The 21,381-nt window shown below is 42.3% G+C and overlaps 1 protein-coding gene across 2 annotated transcripts in view; it reads left to right on the forward strand.

Moving 5' to 3' along the window:
- The window catches only part of SLC46A1 (solute carrier family 46 member 1), a 45,639-nt gene extending 32,778 nt beyond the window's left edge, over window positions 1-12,861 (forward strand). For both annotated transcript variants that reach the window (XM_088477811.1, XM_088477812.1), the window contains exons 5-7: window positions 6,745-6,828; window positions 8,504-8,660; window positions 12,016-12,861. In XM_088477811.1, the coding sequence (XP_088333937.1) occupies window positions 6,745-6,828; window positions 8,504-8,660; window positions 12,016-12,073 (299 nt within the window). In that variant the 3' untranslated portion in view covers window positions 12,074-12,861. The remainder of the gene's footprint in view (window positions 1-6,744; window positions 6,829-8,503; window positions 8,661-12,015) is intronic.
- The last annotated feature ends 8,520 nt before the right edge of the window (window positions 12,862-21,381 follow it).

Raw genomic sequence — 21,381 nt, forward strand, 5'->3', positions numbered from 1 at the left:
CATTTAGAGTTAAAATTGAAGACAACTAGAATATATTGCAGTGGGGGTGCATGGTTAGGTTAAAGTGTTCTGACAGATTTATAGATGTGAGGGGCTTAGGGTCAGGGGCAGAACTATGGGAGTCAATGGAGGTGCCTGCCGGGTGCCAGCACTGAAGGGGCACTTCATCCATCTCCCACAATATATTCACCCCACTTTGGGCTGGAAATATGTACTCGGAGTGTTCTGTCACGGCAGCTTAATACATGGCACCTCTTGCCGGCACCTGAAAAGCTACCATAACCATATACTAGTGGAGGGCTCTGTGCCAGACAATCAGCTGCCGCCTCCATCTATCTATAGCCTGTCCCTGCTCATTGGGGACATTACTCCTCAGCAGCTTCTTATGCCAGTGAGACACGTCTGGTGTCCCCCCTCACCCACAACTCCCCATCCCACTCCTCCCTGGCAGCAGCCATAGTCCCATATTCAAGGGGGTCACCGAATGATAACTTGCCTCCGGGCGTCTGGGATGAAGTTATACCACTGGCTGGGGTGCTTCCTAGTGCAGCTCTGAATTGTAGTGTAAGCCTAAAGATGGCCAGTATTTCTGTGCTACATGCAAAAGCAGACAGTAAAAATATTGAATTTAGGGCTTGATTCAGACCCGCTCGCGAGCGCTGAGCGCTCGCAAGCAGGTCGATGTTGCCCAAGTGCACATGCGCGAGACCCGAATAACGACAGCCAAGCCGTCGTTATGGGTCTCGCACCAAAGGGGGCATCCTGTCGATGGTGATTGACAGCACGCCCCCTTTGGTGGGTGTGCCGGGGGCGTGGCTGCCCAGACGGAGGCGTTCCCATGGGAACTCATACCGTCTGGGGCCGGCCCCACTGACATCACTAGTAATGTTAGTGGGAGTGCTTTTGGCTCTGATAGAGCCAAAAGCACTCCAGGGCTTGCGGCAGCGACACCCTACCGCAGGGTCTCGTCACAAGCCCGATGGTCGCGATGGTCTTGACCATTGCGACCATGATTTTGGCCGCTCGCTATAGCTGTGCGTGGTCACCCACAGCTATGCAAGCGGCCAGGAGGCCGCTCCAAAAAGGAGAAGGGACGGCCCTGATTCAGAGCGAGCGCTCTGTCAGAGCGTCCGGCTCTGAATCAGGGCCTTAGCTCCTTGAACCCATTATGGTTTCTCCATGTACCAATTTTTACTCAGTAGCTAAATTTTCTCCTAGTTCTAAATGAAGCCCTCACTTGAGCCTCCATGTCTATTCTGCCATAAACACAGCAGAATGGAATCCCAATGTGAACAAATATTTAATGGGAATTGCAACTGTGAAATAAGCTGAGGTTAATTAGAATTTTAATACGGTTGGGCTTCTTAGTGTTACGTAGTTGTAATCCTCTGATTAGAATATTTTTTCTTAAATGCAGACTTTATGGTATCAGGGAGGGGTTTTATTTAGATATTTTTTTTTTGTGCCCAAACTACTTGATTTATCTGGAATCGTACTACTTTTTGGAAACTCTTTACAACTCTGAAGAGTAGGGGGTATATGAAATAAAAATGAATTTGTCTCTAAAGGCCCAAGCGGTCATATTTACTGCTTGTGACAACTTATTCTAGTCTCTCCTGAAATATTATAATACTAATATTATAGTACACTGCACCCATTGCCTACATACTGTACAGCGAGTGCTGCCATTTTGTGAGCCTAACCAATGTCCGCCTAATCATGTGACACAGAAGACTGTGCCTACTTCCTAGAGATTTGATGAGGCTGCATCTTCAGGAGTATTGGTTCATTCCATAAACTAGCTGTGTCCACTGTGTGCAAACAATGGGTATACTTCAAGTAGTTTCATAAAATCTTGATAACCTAGAATTTTTTCATTAACTTTAACAATGAATGGAAGATAGAAAGTGAGCATATGAACACGGTCAGCATGTTTACATACATGCTCAGTCTAATATGTCTCATGAAACACTGTAGCAAGGTGCATTTCTGTGTGTCTCAGCATTAAACACTGTTAAGCCTCTTCAGTGAGACAGTTTCGATTCATATACAATATAATAGTAAGCACGTCTGGAGCCTCGAGGCCACACAGCTGTACACCGATCTGCTCAGTGTAGATAGAATGTGGTTTTCCTGTTAGTGGCTTTAAAATAAAACTGCTGAATGTAAGCACTGTGCTGCTTGCTATAAACATCTGTAAATGAAGCGGTATCTTAACTAGTTAAACCAGTTTAGAAAATAATATTTAATTTGTTCACACATCATCTTGTCTGTCCTCACTGACTATTGCCTTACTCTTTAAGTACAGCACAAACATATAGTTTATAAAAACATCCATGTGATCACATGTCGATCTAATGACCCCTGGCAGGTAGAAGCTTAGCTGATGTAATAGAGAATGGTATGAATAGGTGATCACTTTAAGGGGTCTATGTACTAAGTCTTGGAGAGAGATAAAGTACCAACTAATCAGCTCCTAGGTGTTATTTTTCAAACACAGCCTGCAACGTGACAGGAGCTGATTGTTTGGTACTTTATCTCTCCAAGGCTTAGTACATATAAGGGAGGTGAGGTGGGTGGTTTCTATAGAATGTAGATTCACAGTACTTCTAATTTAAAGGCATATTCTAATTCATTTAATTGAGGATGATGACCAAAAGTACAATGCACAAAATGCATCTTTAGGTTGCATCAAATAATAATAAACTGAATTAGAAACCTTGTGAAGCTACGCATACTGTACAGCCATGGCCAAAGGTTTTGAGAATGACACAAGTATTGGTTTTCACAAAGTTTGCTGCTTCAGTGTTTTTAGACCTTTTTATCAGATGTTACTATGGTATACTGACGTAAAATGACAAGTATTTCATAAGTGTCAAAGGCTTTTATTGACAACTACATTAAGTTTATGCAAAGAGCGAATATTTGCAGTGTTGACCCTTCTTTTTCAAGACCTCTGCAATTCCCCCTGGCATGCTGTCAATCAACTTCTGGGCCACATACTGACTGATGGCCGCCCATTCTTGTCTAATCAATGCTTGGAGTTTGTCAGAATTTGTGGGTTTTTGTTTGTCCACCTACTGTACTTCTTGAGGATTGACCACAAGTTCTCAGTGGGATTAAGGTCTGGGGAGTTTCCTGGCCATGGACCCAAAATTCAATGTTTTGTTTCCCCGAGCCACCTAGTTATCACTTTTGCCTTATGGCAAGGTGCTTCATCATGCTGGGAAAGGCATTATTTATCACCAAACTTTTCTTGGATGGTTGGGAGAAGTTGCTCTTGGAGGATGTTTTGGTACCATGCTTTATTCATGGCTGTGTTCTTAGGAAGAATTGTGAGTGAACCCTCCACTCCCTTGGCTGAGAAGCAACCCCACAATGAATGGTCTCAGGATGCTTTACTGTTGTCATGACACAGGACTGATGGTAGCGCACACCTTTCCTTCTCCGGACAAGCATTTTTCCAGATGCCCCAAACAATCTGAAAGGGGATTCATCAGAGAAAATAACTTTACCATAGTGCTCAGCAGTCCAATCCATGTACCTTTTGCAGAATATCAGTCTGTCCCTGATGTTTTTCCTGGAGAGAAGTGGCTTCCAGGCCATCCTCCAAAAGTCTTCGCCTCACTGTGCGTGAAGATGCACTCACACCTGCCTGCTGCCATTCCTGAGCAAGCTCTGCACTGGTGGTGCCCCGATCCCGCAGCTGAATCAACTTTAGGAGACTCTCCTGGCGCTTGCTGGATGTTCTTGGGTGCCCTGAAGCCTTCTTCACAACTATTGAACCTCCTTGAAGTTATTGATGATCTGATAAATGGTTGATTAAAGTGCCATATTACTAGTAGCAATATCCTTGCCTGTGAAGCCTTTTTTGTGCAAAGCATTGATGACTGCACGTGTTGCCTTGCAGGTAACCATGGTTTCAAGCTCCACCCTCATTTTAAAGCTTCCAGTCTGCTGTTCTAACTCGGCCAGCATGACAGAGTGATCTCCAGCCTTGTCCTCGTCAACATTCTCACCTGTGTTAATGAGAGAATCACTGACATGATGTCAGCTGGTCCTTTTGTGGCTGGGCTGAATTGCAGTGGAAATGTTATTTGGATTAAGTTCATTGTAATGGCAAAGGGGACTTTGCAATTAATTGCAATTCATGTGATCACTCTTCATGACATTCTGTAGTATATGCAAATTGCCATCATAAAAACTGAAGCAGCAGACTTTGAAAACCAATACTTGTGTCATTCTCAAAACTTTAGGCCATGGCTGTATAACTAGATCATTTAGTGACGGCTATATTTTTTCTCCAGGTATCGTGCTAGTGGGTACTGGGGGTCATTTACAAAGCGAACCTAATGAGAACAGCAAGACGCATTGGTGAGCCTAGAGGCGTAAACCAGCACACAATTAGGTGCATGCGTACCCTGTATAATCTAGAAATGTGCCTGAGTGTGCGGAAAGGTGAAAACAGAATTTTATTAAAATTATTTTTCTATTGTAAATACAGAGTTAAGCATGAGTTATGGATTAAATGAGGGCTTGATGCAGATGTTAATGCAAATGCCATTGCAGCTGCGATCTCTCTCAGATTTTAAATTACATAAATATGCTAATGCCTCACTCGCCACCCAGCGCTTGGAGATGCCCACTGAAAGCATCTCACATCCGCCCCTCACACACAAAACATTGAACGCAGATCAGGCAGCCATCAGCCTTCTCAGTAAGTCTAAGCTATAGCAGACATAGGGGGTCCTCAGACACGAAGAGATCTCTCCTGCTGCGAGTAAGTGACGCAGTGGCGTAATGCGTTTCTGTAGCCACCCCCCCCCGTTACCTCACCCAAACGCTGACTACCTGTCACTCACTTTGTTAGTGAATCTACTGTGTGAGCTTAACCGCAGTTCAACCGCTGCGCAGTGTGGCTTACACGCATGCACAATGGCTAACAAGCGTTCAATCTGCGTAATATCAGCATCACGTTTATCTCTGAGTCAGGACAGTGGGCATATGGCAGGGGTGTATCTATACACCCTGCCCCCATTTTCCCGGTGTTTTGCGCATGCGCAGTAGGGAAATCGCAGGAAAAATGGCTGCCGCGTAATTTTCCTGGTGACCTGCACATGCGTAATAGACTCTGTGCACAGGCTAGTGTGCGCTGATGGCTGCCGGAAAGAAAGGAGGGGGTCCCGAATGGAGTCTGCTCATGTGCCCCTCCTCTCAATACGCCACTGGCATATGGGGATCTGTCTATATTACACATGTGGCAATTTTGTTTTTGTGAAGTGTTTATAGGAGTGTTCGTTAAAACAGAGGCATAAAAATGTCCTAGGTATACGTTCAGGAAGCCGGCGGACGGAATGCCGACCGCCGGCTTCCAGACATTGTTATCCCGACTAGGGACGAATGACAGGCGTCTAAATCTAGACGCCTGACATTTGACTGACGTCGGGAGACCTGCGCCCGGCATCCCGATCGAGTGGATGCCGGGCGCCGCAGCGGACAGCCGCAGGAGGGGTGGGTTAGGTTTAGTGCTCCCAGGGAGGAACTTAGGGCTAGGCACCCCCCCCGGGAGGTTAAGGTTAGGCTAGGGGGAGGGAGGGTTAGTGTTGGGCACCGCCGGGGGGAGGTTAGGGTTAGGCACCCCCCCAGGGAACAGGTTTAGGCGGCGGGGAAGGGGGGGTTAGGTTTAGGCACTTAGAGGGGGGATTAGGGATAGACACTGGGGGGGGAAGGTTAGGGTTAGGCACCCTAAAGGAGGGTTAGGGGGTAGATTAGGTTAGTGAATACTTACCTAGGGACGATCGATTCCATGTCCTATGTACAGTATACATAAGATGAAACCCAAAGGCATTTGCAGAGTTAATACCACTATGTGTCCCTTATCGTTTTGCAAAGAACAAGCGCCCTCCACCACCTCATCTCCTCTGCTTGCTTCATACTTCTTTGCAGCAAATCTTGCTATACTGGAAATCTAGTTGGAAATCAAAGTGCAGGCCAGTTTTACACTGCTGAACGGATGAGTTGCACTTTGTAAATAACCTCACTTTCCAAGCATTAACTTTGAAATCCCCACATCATAATGCCACAACTAGCAAATAACAAGAACCTCTTCACAACATCTGCATTGCTGAAATTCATACTGGCTTACCAATGGCAAAATTAGTGAATGGTGGGTCCAGATGATAGCAAGTGGTTCCTCCCACCCTTCCCACAATCACTGGAACTATAACTAATCTGGCTGTGGTGAGGGGAACCCCTGAGTCTGCTGTCGCTGTTGCCTACTCTCCCGGAATAACCAGAAGAATAGGTCAACCTTCCAGATCCTGCCCAAATCCCCAATGAACTGGGTGAACCAGGGGCTTTAAGATATGATCAACTAGGTATCATCTTATTAAGCCACATCCCCTGCTGTGAGACTCTGTGATTTAGCAATGAGGGTTGGAGCTGCTATGGCGCACATAGCATCACTATGACAGCCAGAACATCCCACTTAGCCATACATTGTAGGCAAGTCATTACCCCCTGTAGAGGATGTCTGAAAGTGGATGTACCTTCAAATCTTGTGTTCTTATAGAGAAGTCTTAAAACATAGCAACTGCTATTGACAGATGTCCACAAATTACCAGAAACCATTGTGCCCCTTTATAATATTTGCATAAACTGAGTATAGAAATAATAAGATATTGGTAATGTATTTTTAAAGTGAGCAAATTATTAAATGAAATATGTTTTTGTTTTGTCTTTCAGGGTATGGGTTAAGGTTCTTCACAATGGCAACTACTCCTGTAATAAGATCCAAGCTGTCCAAACTGGTGGATGAGGGAGAACAAGGTACAGAGACAAGTAAAATATGCTTTGTACATTTAGGTTAAATGCCTTAAGCGAGAGGCAGCTGTGTAACCACAGAAGAGCTTTGGACTGGAAAGAATATATTTTTTTTTAATTTGTAACCAGTGAAATATCAGCCCAGCACTTATCTGCAGAAAACTTGTGCTATTTAACCGGCAATCTTCTGAGCGGACAAAGGTTGAACGAGGAGGTTCTTAGTAATCTGTACAATCTGCTTTTCCTCATAGTTGCTTCACTAGAAAATCACAGCTGAAATAGGAGGTTATTGTGGTTTGTGAGTTTAAGGAAGTAGCATGGCAGTGTGCAGAATTGTGTCACAGCATAGAGGCGCAGCACTAAGCTAAAGTATACCTAAATCTGTGCTGCTTCCCTCTCCGTTTGGGATAGTAACACATCTGTAGAACACTTGATTTCTTTATCCCTGACTGATTATAGTAATAAATAAAACCAGAGTCCTGTATAAGTATCAGTTAGTTTGGGAGCCAAAGGAAATTAAAGGTAATTAGTGTAATTTACAATTAAAATATGAACATACAAATTCCATTCTATGTATTCCTCTTACTTTACAGGATTTATCTCTGATTCCCCCAATTTCATGACCCCTATATTGGGAATTACTGTCCTAATAAATTTCCCACCTAACAACTGTAAATACAGATTACATTAGTGACCTAAAAAGAATATGGTTTTCCCTTGTCAGATACTACGGTATGGGTGTGTTTTGCAGTAGTTAAAGATAATGATATGGGTTAGATCACATTCTGCTGAAACCTGTCACCACACTCCTGTCATCTGGTATCTGTGTAATGCACATGGTCGTAGTAGAGAGTTTGTATATTCTCCTTGTGCTTGCGTAGGTTCCAACCGTGTGCTCCAAATTCCCCCCACACTCTAAAGTATACTGGCAGGTTAATTGGCTCCCAACAAAATATGACCCCCAGTGTGTGTGTGTGTACATGTGGTAGGGAACATAGATTGTAAGCTCCACTGGGGCAGGTGAATAATGTGAATAGCCAAATATTCTCTGTAAAGCGCTGCGGAATATGTGTGCGCTATATAAATAACTGGTAGTAATAATAATAACTGGTAATAATTTCTGTACAAGTTCATCAGTATATTATTGGGAAACACATGTTGCAAGTATATTTTTGGCAATCCAATTACTCGTATATTTCATCCAATGGATCAAAAAGATCTGCTCTGTCTCACACACTATATTGTCAGGGCTTGCACAATGCTGGGCAGCTGTCAGATAATTACACTTTTATTGCGAGACCGGTTCACCATGAACATATAGCTATAAGAGGTAGTAAAGGGAAATTTACAAACAAAATAAAAATAAAAGGGTTGATTCCTGTATTATAAGACATGGGGGGAGATGTATCAGACATTCTAAAGAAGACAGACCGTTTGTTACATCTGCCCCATGGTATCTATAGCTACAGTTAGCAGATAACATTATGTTGGTGATGTGTCCATGAAATTTAAATTTTTAGCTTCCAGAAGTAACAACAATTTCACGTTGATCGACCTCTTTAATTAAGATAAAAGCCCTTCAGTTCCTTTTGGCTGTTACATTATAATGTATCTTGTCTATGTCTATACTATGATCATTGTTTTCAGGCTATCTCTGTGTTAATCTTTGTGTGATCCGCAGGTACATTATTTTCCGTTGTTGCTTGTGTGGAAGCAGTCTCCTTCATATTGGCCACCAGTATCTTTAATTCTCTGTATCCGGCGACGCTGTACTTCATGAAGGGGTTCGCCTTCTTGTTTGGAGCCGCTGTCCTATTGATTCCAGCTGGAATAATTGGGTAACTGTCACGTGTCACTATTTCTTCTGAGTAACATCAATGTTGCCTTGAGCAATCAGACTCTTATGGTGCATACACACGGTCAGATTTTTCTTCAGATCTGAACGATAACTATTTCAAAAATCGTTCAATCATTCATATCTGAAGGAAAATCTGACATATCTGACTTGTTTGAATGATGCGCGTTCCCCATGGTCAGATAACGATATTTGACATCTGATGTGTTTGCAGTCAGTTTTGGACGATTTCAGGCATTTTAATGCAGTCAAAAATCGTTCGTAGTTCAAATTGTTCAAATCGTTTGCAAAATCGCTCAAATGGTTCAATCGTTCATCTGACCGTGTGTATGCTCCATTAGCTTAAACACCTAGCTCCAGATGTTTTCATATGTAAGGTGAATATTATGTGACTTCACAAAATCATTATAATGGATGAAAAGAGTGCATCAGGACACAAAGTCAGGTACAATGCTTACATATTGGGTGGATGCAATTGCTTTTTTGGTGCCTATTAGTAATGGGCGCCTGACAGAGCTATTCAATTGTTGCTCCGATCGGGTGCAAATGCCGCGGGCACCCAGATTTCTGCTTGCATCGCCCTGAGGTGGCAGGCAGAAATTGGTGAAAGTCGTCCGTTTGGGCATGTTACACAGTGATTTAGACAGGTTTAGCCACTTTACAGGACTAAACCCGGTGCATTTGGGAGCAAGAAGTGCGATAACCGCGTCACTTGCTTCCAATCGGAGCAACAATTGAATATCTCTGTTGAATTCCTCTCATTGTCTTTAAACATTACAAGCTTAGTAAGATATATATATATATATATATATATATATATATATAATTAATTACTGTATAGATCCTTCCGCAGGTTCACCTAAAGGGAAAACTTGTTATGACTTTTACTTCCTCTAGAGGCTTATATATAAGCTCTGTAACATTGGCTTGTTATTATTAGAACTGAGATTAAAATGAGTTTTAGGCATACATTTACTAAGCCGGGCTTTTCAAAACCCCTGTGGTTTCAGTCGCTGAATTTTAAGAGTCAATAATATTGAAAAGAAAGTTAGGCGTGCATTTTATTCAATATTATTGTTTCTTCAAATCCACTAACCAATACCGTTGACTATGCAGCAGCTTTTGAAGAGCGCTGATTAGTAAATATACAACTTAGAGCATATTGTATTTAAATTAGGAATTCTTGTCTAGCATTTCATTGAGGCGTTCAGATAGTGTAGGTCTCTATACTGCCCAGATTTTAGCTGACCGTTCCGCTTTTCAGGCACTGTCCAGCTGTTCCACCCACGAGTTGCCCGTGGGGGGAATGAGGGGAGATCACTCTCAATGTGGCTCTTTTTTGCAAGGAGTTTAAAATGATGACTACTTTTTTTCTATAGAGTTCATTCTAGCACCCTGCACCTGTCACAACTCATGAAGTTCCTCTTTCGTGCCTGGGGTGTCACTCTCTTCTAGCACACTCTGGTCTGTATCTCAGCAGTTTGTTGCATTAGCTGTGTGTGCTAGAAGCACCAGAGCAGAGTGCGATACCGCAGACAGGAAAGAGGAACTGCATAGGTTGTGACAGGTGCAGGGTGCTAGATTGAACACAATTTTAAAAACACTTTGTATATGTTTTATGGTACTTTTAACAGAGTAACATCTCTTGTTAAACCATCTCTTAACTGCTTGTAAGGTCAGATGCGGCATCTGTATGCCACTTGTTTCATAGATTGAGTGACTTCGTTTTTTACACTGCATATATATTACTATGATATGTCCCTCTTAACATGGGGAACTGTCCACCCCCTGCTACCAGGGCAACACAGAGAAAATAACATACACTCTCATATTTTCCCATAACAATTATACATGTATTAGATTTTTTAAATTAAACAAAATAACTATATAGTCATTCAAACTGTAAGAGTCTTATTCTATATGGTGACACTGGGACTGGATGTAGTCTGAACTTCACTCTGTAGCCACAATTGCCATGTCTTTAATCTCTATGGGGGGAGAGTTTATATCCAACTTTACAGATATTCCTGTGCACCTCCTTTGAGTGTTAATAAACATATGAGATGTTGGTGGTTGCAGTGTGAGAGATAGTTGGAATGTTAGCACCTTCGCTGCTAAATGAATACCCAACTACGGGGTCTATTTATCAAGTAGTGATAAGTTTTACCCCTTTTTATGGCGCCAGTAAAAGGGTTTATCAATACTAATCAACATTTATCAAGAGGTATACAGTGACAGCGAAGGTAGTCAGTTTAACATTCTCTATAATTTCTGACCTCTGGGCTCACTAAAGCTGGATACACAGGTCGACGGGTCGGCCATTTGACCGACCCGCCGACCTATCTGACAATTGATTTGTGTGTACACACTTACCAGTCATCTGCCCAATGTGCCGGGCTTGACGGCTCAACTGGGCGGGTATTTAAATTTGCCTGCCCAGTTGAGCTGTCAATCACCGCCGGGTCCCCGCAGCATGTGTACGGACAATCGGCGGGTCGCCTGTACAAACCAGCAGATGATCTGTCAGATATATCGGCCATCTGCTTTGCTGCACAGCAGATCGGATATGTCTGTGAACTACGCCATTCACAGACAAATCCGCTGTACACACTCGGTGATGCACTAGATAGATCACACGTTCAATGGACAGGCGATATATCTATCAGTCTGGAAACAGGTTAAGGTGTCTATTAATGAAGCACTGATAACCCTTATCACTGGTGTTTTTGCTGGAGAAATGGACTTTTCGTCCTAATTAACAAGGAAAACTGTTTATTAAGCAGAAAAAAAGCTCAAACTAGACGTACATGTGCAAATTATAGGAATCCTTCACCAGCAGCGCTAGGCTGCAAGAGGGGAACAAAGACTCTTCTTAGGAGCCCTGATTGATACATTGCTAACAAACTGAATACTGGACCTTTGTGATATGTAGTGAGGGAGAACACAGCCACTGACCCACCAATGATAAATAGAACCATAAAAGAAAGACACACCTGAAATGCAGCGTATACAATATAAGGTAAATGCAACAGAAAGCTCCTTCTAATAATAATCTTTAGTTTTATCAAGTGTTTGAGGCTTTGCCATCGTATGATTTTATTCATTAAATTCAAATTAAAGATTAAGGAACAGAAAACTAATGGCAATGTTTTATTGGATCTTTATCAGAATTACATAGCACATATTTTAGTGGTGACTTTAAATTTCAAGTTGGAGACGGGTCATACTTTTCAGTGAAATAAAGTATTTGAGTTGTTGCCATGTTTATGGAATAATTGTATATCTCTATTCTGTAATCATCATGCTTCATTTACCAATATCTTGTCTTTCATTTCTAGGTTGATTGAATTATGTGACCAGAAGCCACTGTACAGCCAATTTGCTGAGATTTCCTGAGAGCTCCAATGTGAACCTTCTTGTAATCTACTATAAAGAAGCTGGATGGCAAAATGACTTGTATGATGCCCAGAGGCTCTAGTACTAATCTCTGTTTCACCAAAGGCCATACACTTCAACATCTGACCTTACAAATAGCAAAGTAAAAATTACTTCAACGTATGCTGATGTATATGAAACATACAGCAGTTGTAGGTTAAATTAAACAAACTAGAAACAAGGAGTTAGACAAAAAAAACTTTATTAAAAGTAAGTCTGAACAATATACACATGGCTGCCTGACTTCTTGGTTTGGTCCAGCCTTGTAGATGCCTGGCTTCAGTGGTTTGTCCAGGTCTGCAATTGCCTGTGCAGCCATAAGTGTCTTGTGACTTCAAATAATCACACTGCTGGCTTCTGTATTAGCAGCTTAGTATGAGAGTTCAAACCAACATGACTTGACAATTTCTGCTGCCTAAGCACTTTTGTATTGCGCACCAGTGTACTATGTAGAGCATTTAAATGGCAAAAAATAACTTGCACATTTCGGAGGCTTGGATGGTATTGGTTCAGCTCTTTTAATAAGTTTGGACAGCCATCTAGAACTTTAGACAAACGTTGTGCATGAAATGTCACTGCAGCCACTTACTATACATTTTTACATTTGCTGTGCTACTGAAACAATTACATGTTTCATTATTTCAAGTTGTAATTAGAGTGGTGTGGTATTGGTAATCTGGCATGCTGACTATATGTGTTTTCCATTCATTTTCGCCCTGATGCCATTTATCAAGTCTCTTAGGGGTAAATTTACTAAAGAGAAATTTTAGAAGTGGAGATGTTGCCCATAGCAACCAATCAGATTCTGGCTAGTTTTCCTCTAGAAGGTGCTAGTTAAATGTTAAGTAGAATCTGATTGGTTGCTATGGGCAACATCTCCACTTCTAAAAACTCTCACTTTAGTAAATATACCCCTTAATATATAAAATACTGCTAAACATCCTAAGTGTCACCATGGCCCGAATCACCCCTGCAGATGTGCTCTTGTCACAAGTCCTCTGGTGCTCCTGCAAACAAGCATCCTGCATACCATATCCCACCCTGCATTGTGGTGTACATTGCATAGATTATATAATGTAGCACTGTCTCCTCCACTCGTGTTGTGTGAACAATTTATCTGGAATATAATGTGAATAGAGTTTACCATAAAATATTAATTCTATTTATTAGGTCTTTAGATCTGTAACGTTTTATGCTCTAGTTGTGTATTTCTCTGTCTAAGGTAACAAATTCCATGAAATATTCCAGACCTATATAGACCTATATAAACTGAAATAACAAACATGTCGACCTGGGATTATTTAGGAAAACACATCGGGCCTGATTCAGAGTGTCACATGCGAAGCGGCCACATTGTGTGCTTAGAAATAGATGTGGATTTTTGCCTGTATTTATAGTCGCCCACGTGTATGTGTCTGCACCCAGTGGCTTTTACTATGGGGGTGAGGGCCGTACCCGGGTGTCACCCTCGGAGGGGTGATACCAAAATGCTGGCTCCTCTGCAGTGACAGGAGCCGGGTGCTGCAGTGTGACATTCTCCTGCAGCACTCAGCTCCTGTCATAGAGGAGGAACCGACATTGCAGGCCCTAGTCTCCAGGGGCAGTCCAGCATCTCTGCGGATACTGGTCACGCCCCCGGAGTGATGCGATCGAGATTTCCAGCAAGTCCGCGCCCCTTAGGCCATGCCCCCTTTTCGGATGCGTGCGGCTCAGGCGTGCAGGGGGGACATGAGGTGCGCACCGGGTGTCACCAGACCCCCGGTAACTCCTCTGGCTGCATCGCCTCTATATATCTGCTTGTGGGAGCAGCCATCATCACTATCACTGTCTGCAAAAGGTTTGTCTGAAAACGCCGGACATTTGCGCACACCTACCTCTGAATAGGCCGCATTCTGTCTACACGCCCATGGCAAATTTATGCTAAGTGCGAACACCCCAGTGCTGCCCATTTACATCCATTTAGCTGATATCTGGCTGTTTTCCGTGCTACTGTGAATAACTCCGCTGAGATGCGTACCGTATATACGTCTCTGATGCATGTGCAGGGCGCAAAATCGCAGATCCGGAAGCTTTGTATAAGACTGAATCAGGCCCATTAACCTCCTCTCTATCTCCCCACTTGTTAAAAGCTTCCATATGTTCTACTGGTTATCCAACATTGGGGGAAGCCGGGCAGGATGATATTATGGATGGCGCACTGTTTGCAAGAATGGACGATTTCCATCAGAGCATTTAGGAGATTTCAGTAAGTACAGGTTGGGCTTACAGGTCTCCTATTTGTAATCTCATCCCCTGAGGTTCCAAATATTGGAAGAGCTAAAGGCAAAGCGACATTAGCTATATTTCTATTAAAGCTACTTTTTGTGTTGATTTGCGACCAGGCGTATTCAACCATTTGTATGTAACCATTTAAGTGACGTAGTCGTTTGGGATGCGAACACAGCCAGCTGTGCTTCAGCTGACAAGGTGCGACCGCACTGCCCCGCTGTTTTTTTGAAGAGAAAATTTGTTCTACACCTATGCAGAATGGATCTCCTCTGACTCCCCGGACTCTTCTGCGGACCCGGCATTTTCTGACCGGTTTTGCTGTAAAAATCGTCAGTTAAGTGGTTAAGATATTCTTAACAATATGTTTTGAAATGTAATGGTTGTTGTTTCTTCTCACTTGTCTGTATATTTGTATTTACTTTGCACTTATTAGTTATCACTGGTTATATGGCCCTGTTTTGAAGGTAAACGTGGCCCACAGCAATAAATGTATTCCGTTTTATTGCCAATTTGTGTTTGGCAGAGAAAATAGGAGATAGTGTGTTCTTGGCAAGATCAGGCTCATGTCTCAGGGCCATTCCTTAGTAACAGGTGAATAGTTGTAATGTGTGGTTCCAGAAGACAACGCTGCAGTGAAATTGCCAAATTGAATACAGAAAATGATGCACAAATATTGGAAATAAGATATGGTATTATATAGTATGAACACAACACTATATATGGCCTGCAAAGGAAATAAATTCTAAATTTATTAGAATTTAATATGAAATTCAAATAAATAATCTGAATTCAAGTCAAATGCCTTCTTAGACTTTTTTATTCAATATATCCAGCTAGCCTTCCTTTTACTAACTCGATTATTCTGTGACTCCTTTTTAAAAAAAAAAAAAAAAAGGTAAAATACAACATTGTGTTCCTGTGTAAAATACATACATAATATGTGTTTGGGTACACAAATAGACATTCTTAACCACAAAATCAATCTTATAGGATGAGTCATATGCCAAATATAATGTGTTTTACTTGCTTTACTACAATTTTTTGCGTTGATTAATTTTTTTTTTTTAATACCTTTTATTTTCATGAATGAAATTTACAATATAAATTATAGCAACGGGAATATCAGTAGATACAATATAAGGTACATTAAACAAGATAAAGTAAAAATGGGAAACAAAGAACTACAGTAGGAAAGGTAAGGATAGGGGGGGCTAGAGTATAATCAGCATTTAAGTACAAAATCAAACAAGTTCAAGACCACTAATAAAACATGGTGACATATGGCTAACTATAGCTATACACAGTTAAGGTAACCTTTTCATCAGCATATGGAGGAGGAGTGTGGAGGGCCAGAGGATTTAGGGTAATATTCAACCATTGTCTCCATTTAACAAGAGGAGGAAAGGCAGAAGCCCAATGTTTCCATTTCATAACTTCTATGAATACTGGAAATTATTTCAAAGAAAGAAAGAATCAGGACATTTCCAATACTGTGTCAAAGCCGATCTAGAGGCAATAAGAATATGTCCTGTGACATATCTGTTATAAGATGGGAGCAGTATGTTACAGACGTATCTTCGCACATCATTGCTTCAGTCGCGCCAAACAACCCCTCTCGGCACGCCAGGTCAGATGAGACTCTCTAGCCCCTGGTATGTTTTTCACAACTTTTTTGCTGAAAATGTGTCTACATCGCAATGTGATGCAACTAGGACGCACCAGCAGACTGTGCTGCTTCATTTGATATGCAACACTTGTATACCTGTGTGCACCTGAGCCTGCAGACGGAACGTTGCATAGGGAAAAAAAAGCTATGGCCGCTGCATTGTAGCACTTAATGCTGATTCAGATACTCGGTAACAATAGTTCCTTTAGATGGATGATCTAAAGGAACTATTGTTACATCTAAAGGGTATCTTCACTGCACCCTTTATCCTGTGGACACCTAAGTATTCACCAATTGGTGATATATGCTGTTTTCTTTTATATGTAATGTGGGTGCAATATGTTTAAATAAATGTTTCTATGTTCTTTTGACAATATTGCACTATCAGTTTTTTTATTCCTTTTCTTGGAGATACTAAAGTACTGGGAAGGAATTATATCATCTTTTTCCACTTCCTCTGAATGTGCCCTGTATCCTGTAGATGCTCAAGTACTCACCTGTTGGTGATCTATGCTGAATTTTTTACATTTAAATGTGAGCGCAATATGTTTTTATTAAAGGCTTTATGTTTTATGACAATATTGCACTATTAGTCTCTATTTTTCTTTCTTTGGAGATACTAAAGCACCTGGAAAGAACCATACCATTGTCCTCATTTTCATGTAACGAACAGAAGCCTTATAAGAACAGACTTCAGGGCTAAAAAGAACTTTTGAAAAGAAAGTATATATTTTATTTATATTGACCTAAGCGCCACTGTGTGACACAACTTGTGTGTTTATGTATTACTGTAAAGTTTGGTGAAGGCTTTTATGGTGTTGCATGGGCAGCTTTTGATTCATTTCTTTGCGCACTTGGGATCCATTTTTATTAAGTTCGTTATTGTCGGTTTAATGTCAGCCGGCTTCCCGATTGCATACCGTTTGGACAGGTGGAGAGTTTGACACTCCTGCTATTGCATTAGCACCCTGGCTGGTTCACCCTGGTGCTGGTAAACGGAAAGTAAGGGGAACCCCACGCTGTTTTTTGTTGTTGTTTTTTTTTTTTAATTAACAAACTGCTTTAATACTCCACCTCTATTTACCTGTGCTGGCATTGGACCTCTGCGCTAGTTCTTGATTAATGAAAACATTCTATAGCATTGTATAGTTTTTATTAAACTGCCATCCTGTCTGCCACTGCTGTGCCACTATATTTCCTACATGTGCTATATTCTTTTTTTAAACTGACGTGTTTGTGCCGCTGCTGTGTCGCTTAGTTTAGCCAGCCAGCTCGCTGCAGCCATTGGCCAATATGGGTGAAAACAATGTTGTAAGCTGTGAGATGGTCAAAACTGACTGGAAATTAATGTTATTGAGGATAATAATACTGTTGGAACAAAAATAGACCCAAAGTACTTGATTTTGAGATTTCTTTATAAAAAATGTAAAAAAACAGCAAAACCAAAACACGACAATAAATTAGAACCAAAACATGGGGGTTCGCGCACATCTCTAATTAAATCACTAATCTAACACTTCCAACAAAACTGAGAGACTGCTGGCTATATTTTAAGCAGCTGACTTGGCATAAGGTACAGTACAATCTATGAACAAATTTAATACATATTTCTGCGTGATTGATACATTTATGCGTTCAGTTCCCAATCATCAGTCAGAGAAATCTGTAGAGCTAATTGCCATATTAAGACTGAAGTCCCAATAATTTGTCATCATGGCAGGATATTGGTTTTGTACAGTAGGATGTTATACCTCCCTTGTTCTTCAGCGAAGCGAGTGAATACAAAATGTAAGATGGAAAAGGTAGAAGGAGCATAGCGGTAGACATCGAGAATATCCGGTGGCGCACCTGAAGGTATATATAGACATCATGGAACAGGATATTAAATTGGCTCTGTAATTGGGAGAAAGATTTCAGGGCCAATTTCTCAAACAACCCCTGACCGGTAATAAAAAACGTGAATTAGCTGTTGTATCCAGGTACACTGTTTTCTTCTAAGTGAAAATCACCAGGTGACACTTAACACACCTTATAATTTGATTTTGATACACAAAAAGTGTAAGGTCTCTGCAGAATGTGGATAGTAGGGTACCTGAGCACTGAGTGGTATATTAGGTGAGCTGCCATCTAAGGTAGCCTAATCTTATACGTTGTATATGTAACATAATTTCCCTGCAGCTCTGGGACGTGCTTCCATAAGACTTTCAGAAAAGGTTAGGGTTAGGCACTTACCCCCACTTTTAGGGTTAGGCACCAGGAGGGAGGAGATATGAGACCGACGGCCATCTCATTCCCGACAGCAGAATCACGGCAAGGGATTTAACAGGCATCGAAATACCGACGCCTATGTTAATCCTAATGCCGGAATGCCGAGGACGCCAACCCGAACGAAGGCAAGTCCGAGAAGCCCTTAGCGTTAGCCGCGGGTAGGAGGGTTAGGATTCTAACTCTAGAGGGGGTAGGTTTGGGAGGGGGGGAGATTAGGGTTAGGCACCACCAGGGGGAGGTTAGGTTAAGGCACCCCCCCCCGGGAGGTTTAGGGTGTGGGTAGGGCAGTTAGGTTTAGTTACCCCTGGGGGGAGGTTAGGGTTAGGCACTAGGGGCGGGGGAGGTTAGGATTAGGTACCACTAAGGGGGGGACAGGGGAGGGTTAGAATACTTACCTGCCCCAGTCGGGATCTCCTCCTGTCGGGCATCAGCTAAACAGCCGCTGGCATTTCAATCCCATTCGGGAGGGAGGGTTAGGCACCAAGCGGAGGGTTATGGTGCATACACACGGTCAGATTTTGTGTCAGATCTGAACGATAACTATATTAAAATTGTTCATATTTGATAACGATATCTGACATCTGATGTGTTTGCAGTCAGATTTGGACGATTTCATTCATTGTAATACTGTCTGAAATCGTTCAAATCGTTTGTAAAATTGTTAAAATCATTGGTAAAAATCGTTCATCTGACAGATCTGACCGTGTGTATGCACCATTAGAGTGAAGATTAGGGCTAAAAAAAATAAAAAATTGTCGACCATTTTTGTGCAGACCTTTTCTACCTGTTGACCTTTTTACATGACGAAGTTTTGTCCCCGTCGAACTATTCACTGTCTAACATCTGGTGTTTATCTAGAGTAGACATTGCTCTTATACCACACCCCCTTCAGTGCAGTGAATCCAATTAGAAGTGATATAGGACCTCATTCAGAGGCGGTCGCACGGAGCGATTGGACGTAGCGAGCAATGTTTTTTTCAACTGCGTATGCGTGTACCTGGCAGTGCGTGTGCGCAAGCTTGTCTTCCCGTCCGCAGTCCTCTTGCTCGCTAGTCACTACGAGGTCGTAGCTGTGATTGACATTTTGTGCCGTTTGTGGGCGGCAACAGGGGAAGGCGCTTGTGAACGGGGGTGTGGTGGTTCACACTCAGGCGTGGTTGACCTTAAAAAGGGCGTTTTAAGGGCATGCATATATTACTGAGCGAGTCATCACACACATAATCTCGTTGCAATAACGATGCTACTGCTCGCAGAGCTAAGGGTTGCCCAGGGTCTACCTTAAGCATTGCGAGTGCTGGCGATGGTTACTGCCTCAACCAATGTTTGTAGGCAATTAACAATGTAACAGGTGTAAATCGTGCTGACGTAGGTTGCCGCCTGCGACCAACTCTGAATTAGGCCGTAGAGATAGGAGGTGTGCTTTCAATGTTGTGGGTGTTTCCGCGCTTACGATGTGCTTTGCGACTGAGCGCTCGTTTTGTATATTCTCGGTCACTTTGGGTGCGACCGATCGCTCCCGAGCGACCGCCTCTGAATGAGGTCCATATTCTCCATCTCCAAGAATTTGTTGATTCCCAGGAACAAAGGTAATTATTGTAACTTATACCCTTACTTGATAATTTTTCGGTAAGTACCTTTCAATGAGATCTTTTAATTCTTTGAGTCTCGCCCACCCAGCAAAAAAAAATCTAGTGTACAAAATCTCTACAAATAGAACCTTCAATTCCCTTTGTTCAGGGTGATTCACTGATGCCAGTTTATCCTTGTAACCCTGGATGCATTTTCGAAATACAATAGGTATCTTTTTCAAAAGGCAGATCTGACAAGATGGGATAAAGTAAAATACCTGGGAGTTGCAGTCAGGTATTGATGCATTGTCCTTACTTTGGGGCCTACTGTATGTATTTGTTATATCCAAATGTGTTTGAGGATCGACTGACGTGGAATATCTCACAGTTAGGTGGTTCCTTTTCCTCCTCCTTCCCACCTCACAGCAGAGAGTCAAGCGGTCTTCAGTCCCCAACATAATAATGAAACAATAAGGAAAATATTATGGGCTTTATTAAGTGGGAACTCTTTGAGGGGAAGCTGACGGACGTAATTCTGACCGCCGGCTTCCCGACTATCTAATCCCGGCAAGGGGTTAAATGACAGGCGTCAAAATCCCGCCGCCTGTCATTTTACCTACGCCGGGAGCCCGACACCTGGCTGGCCGATCAAAGTTAAGCCGGGTGCAGACAGCCGCTGGGGGGGGGGATTTAGGATTAGGCTAGGGGAAGGGGTGGGTTAGGGTTAGGCACCCCCCCCCCCCCGGGACATATATCTAGGTTGCGGGGGAGTTAGAGTTAGGCACTTGGGGGGGGGGGGGGCGTTAGGGTTAGCTACCCCTAAGGGAGGGTTAGGGGGTAGAATAGGGTTAGCAAATACTCACCTTGGACGATCGGGGTTTTCACCCCTGTCACGCAGCCACTGTCGGGATTTGCAGCCGGCAGTAAATCATACTGAATCCCTCTTTGAGAACCAAGAACGTTCAGTGTATAGTAAATAGCAACACTTTACACACTATAGCACTATATCATATAATTTGACAGCACTTCAAATATATAACACAATATACAGCACAATAATATTTAATTGTGCAACATGTTAAATGTAGTTTGTAAAACCAATACTAAGGAATGTCTACCTAATGACACTAAATTAGTTACTTGTTTTAATCTATGCAGTTATAATATACTTTAGTTAAGAACAAAATTATCGAAAACTATAATTCTTCAAATATCTATATATCTACAACTATAGTTCAGCAATTGTATACACAATAGGCCTGATTCAGAGACGGACGGTAATGGATACGCAACTGCATACTCTCACGAATCACAATTGCTAAAATATGCTAATGAAACAGCAGATTTTGTATCGAAACGCCAACCAGAGCCCTCGCAGTTGCCGGCAACTGCGTACAGAAACGCAGTATTGTACGCAGATCTTCAAAACATTGACAGCTTGAGTAAGTCTATGGTAACTCAGAATAACTGGTACTTGAGACAGACGTTGGAGGTTCATT

The sequence above is a fragment of the Taudactylus pleione genome, unplaced genomic scaffold (assembly GCF_031769625.1).
Source record: "Taudactylus pleione unplaced genomic scaffold, aTauple2 ptg000203l, whole genome shotgun sequence".
In the NCBI taxonomy this organism is placed as follows: domain Eukaryota; kingdom Metazoa; phylum Chordata; class Amphibia; order Anura; family Myobatrachidae; genus Taudactylus; species Taudactylus pleione.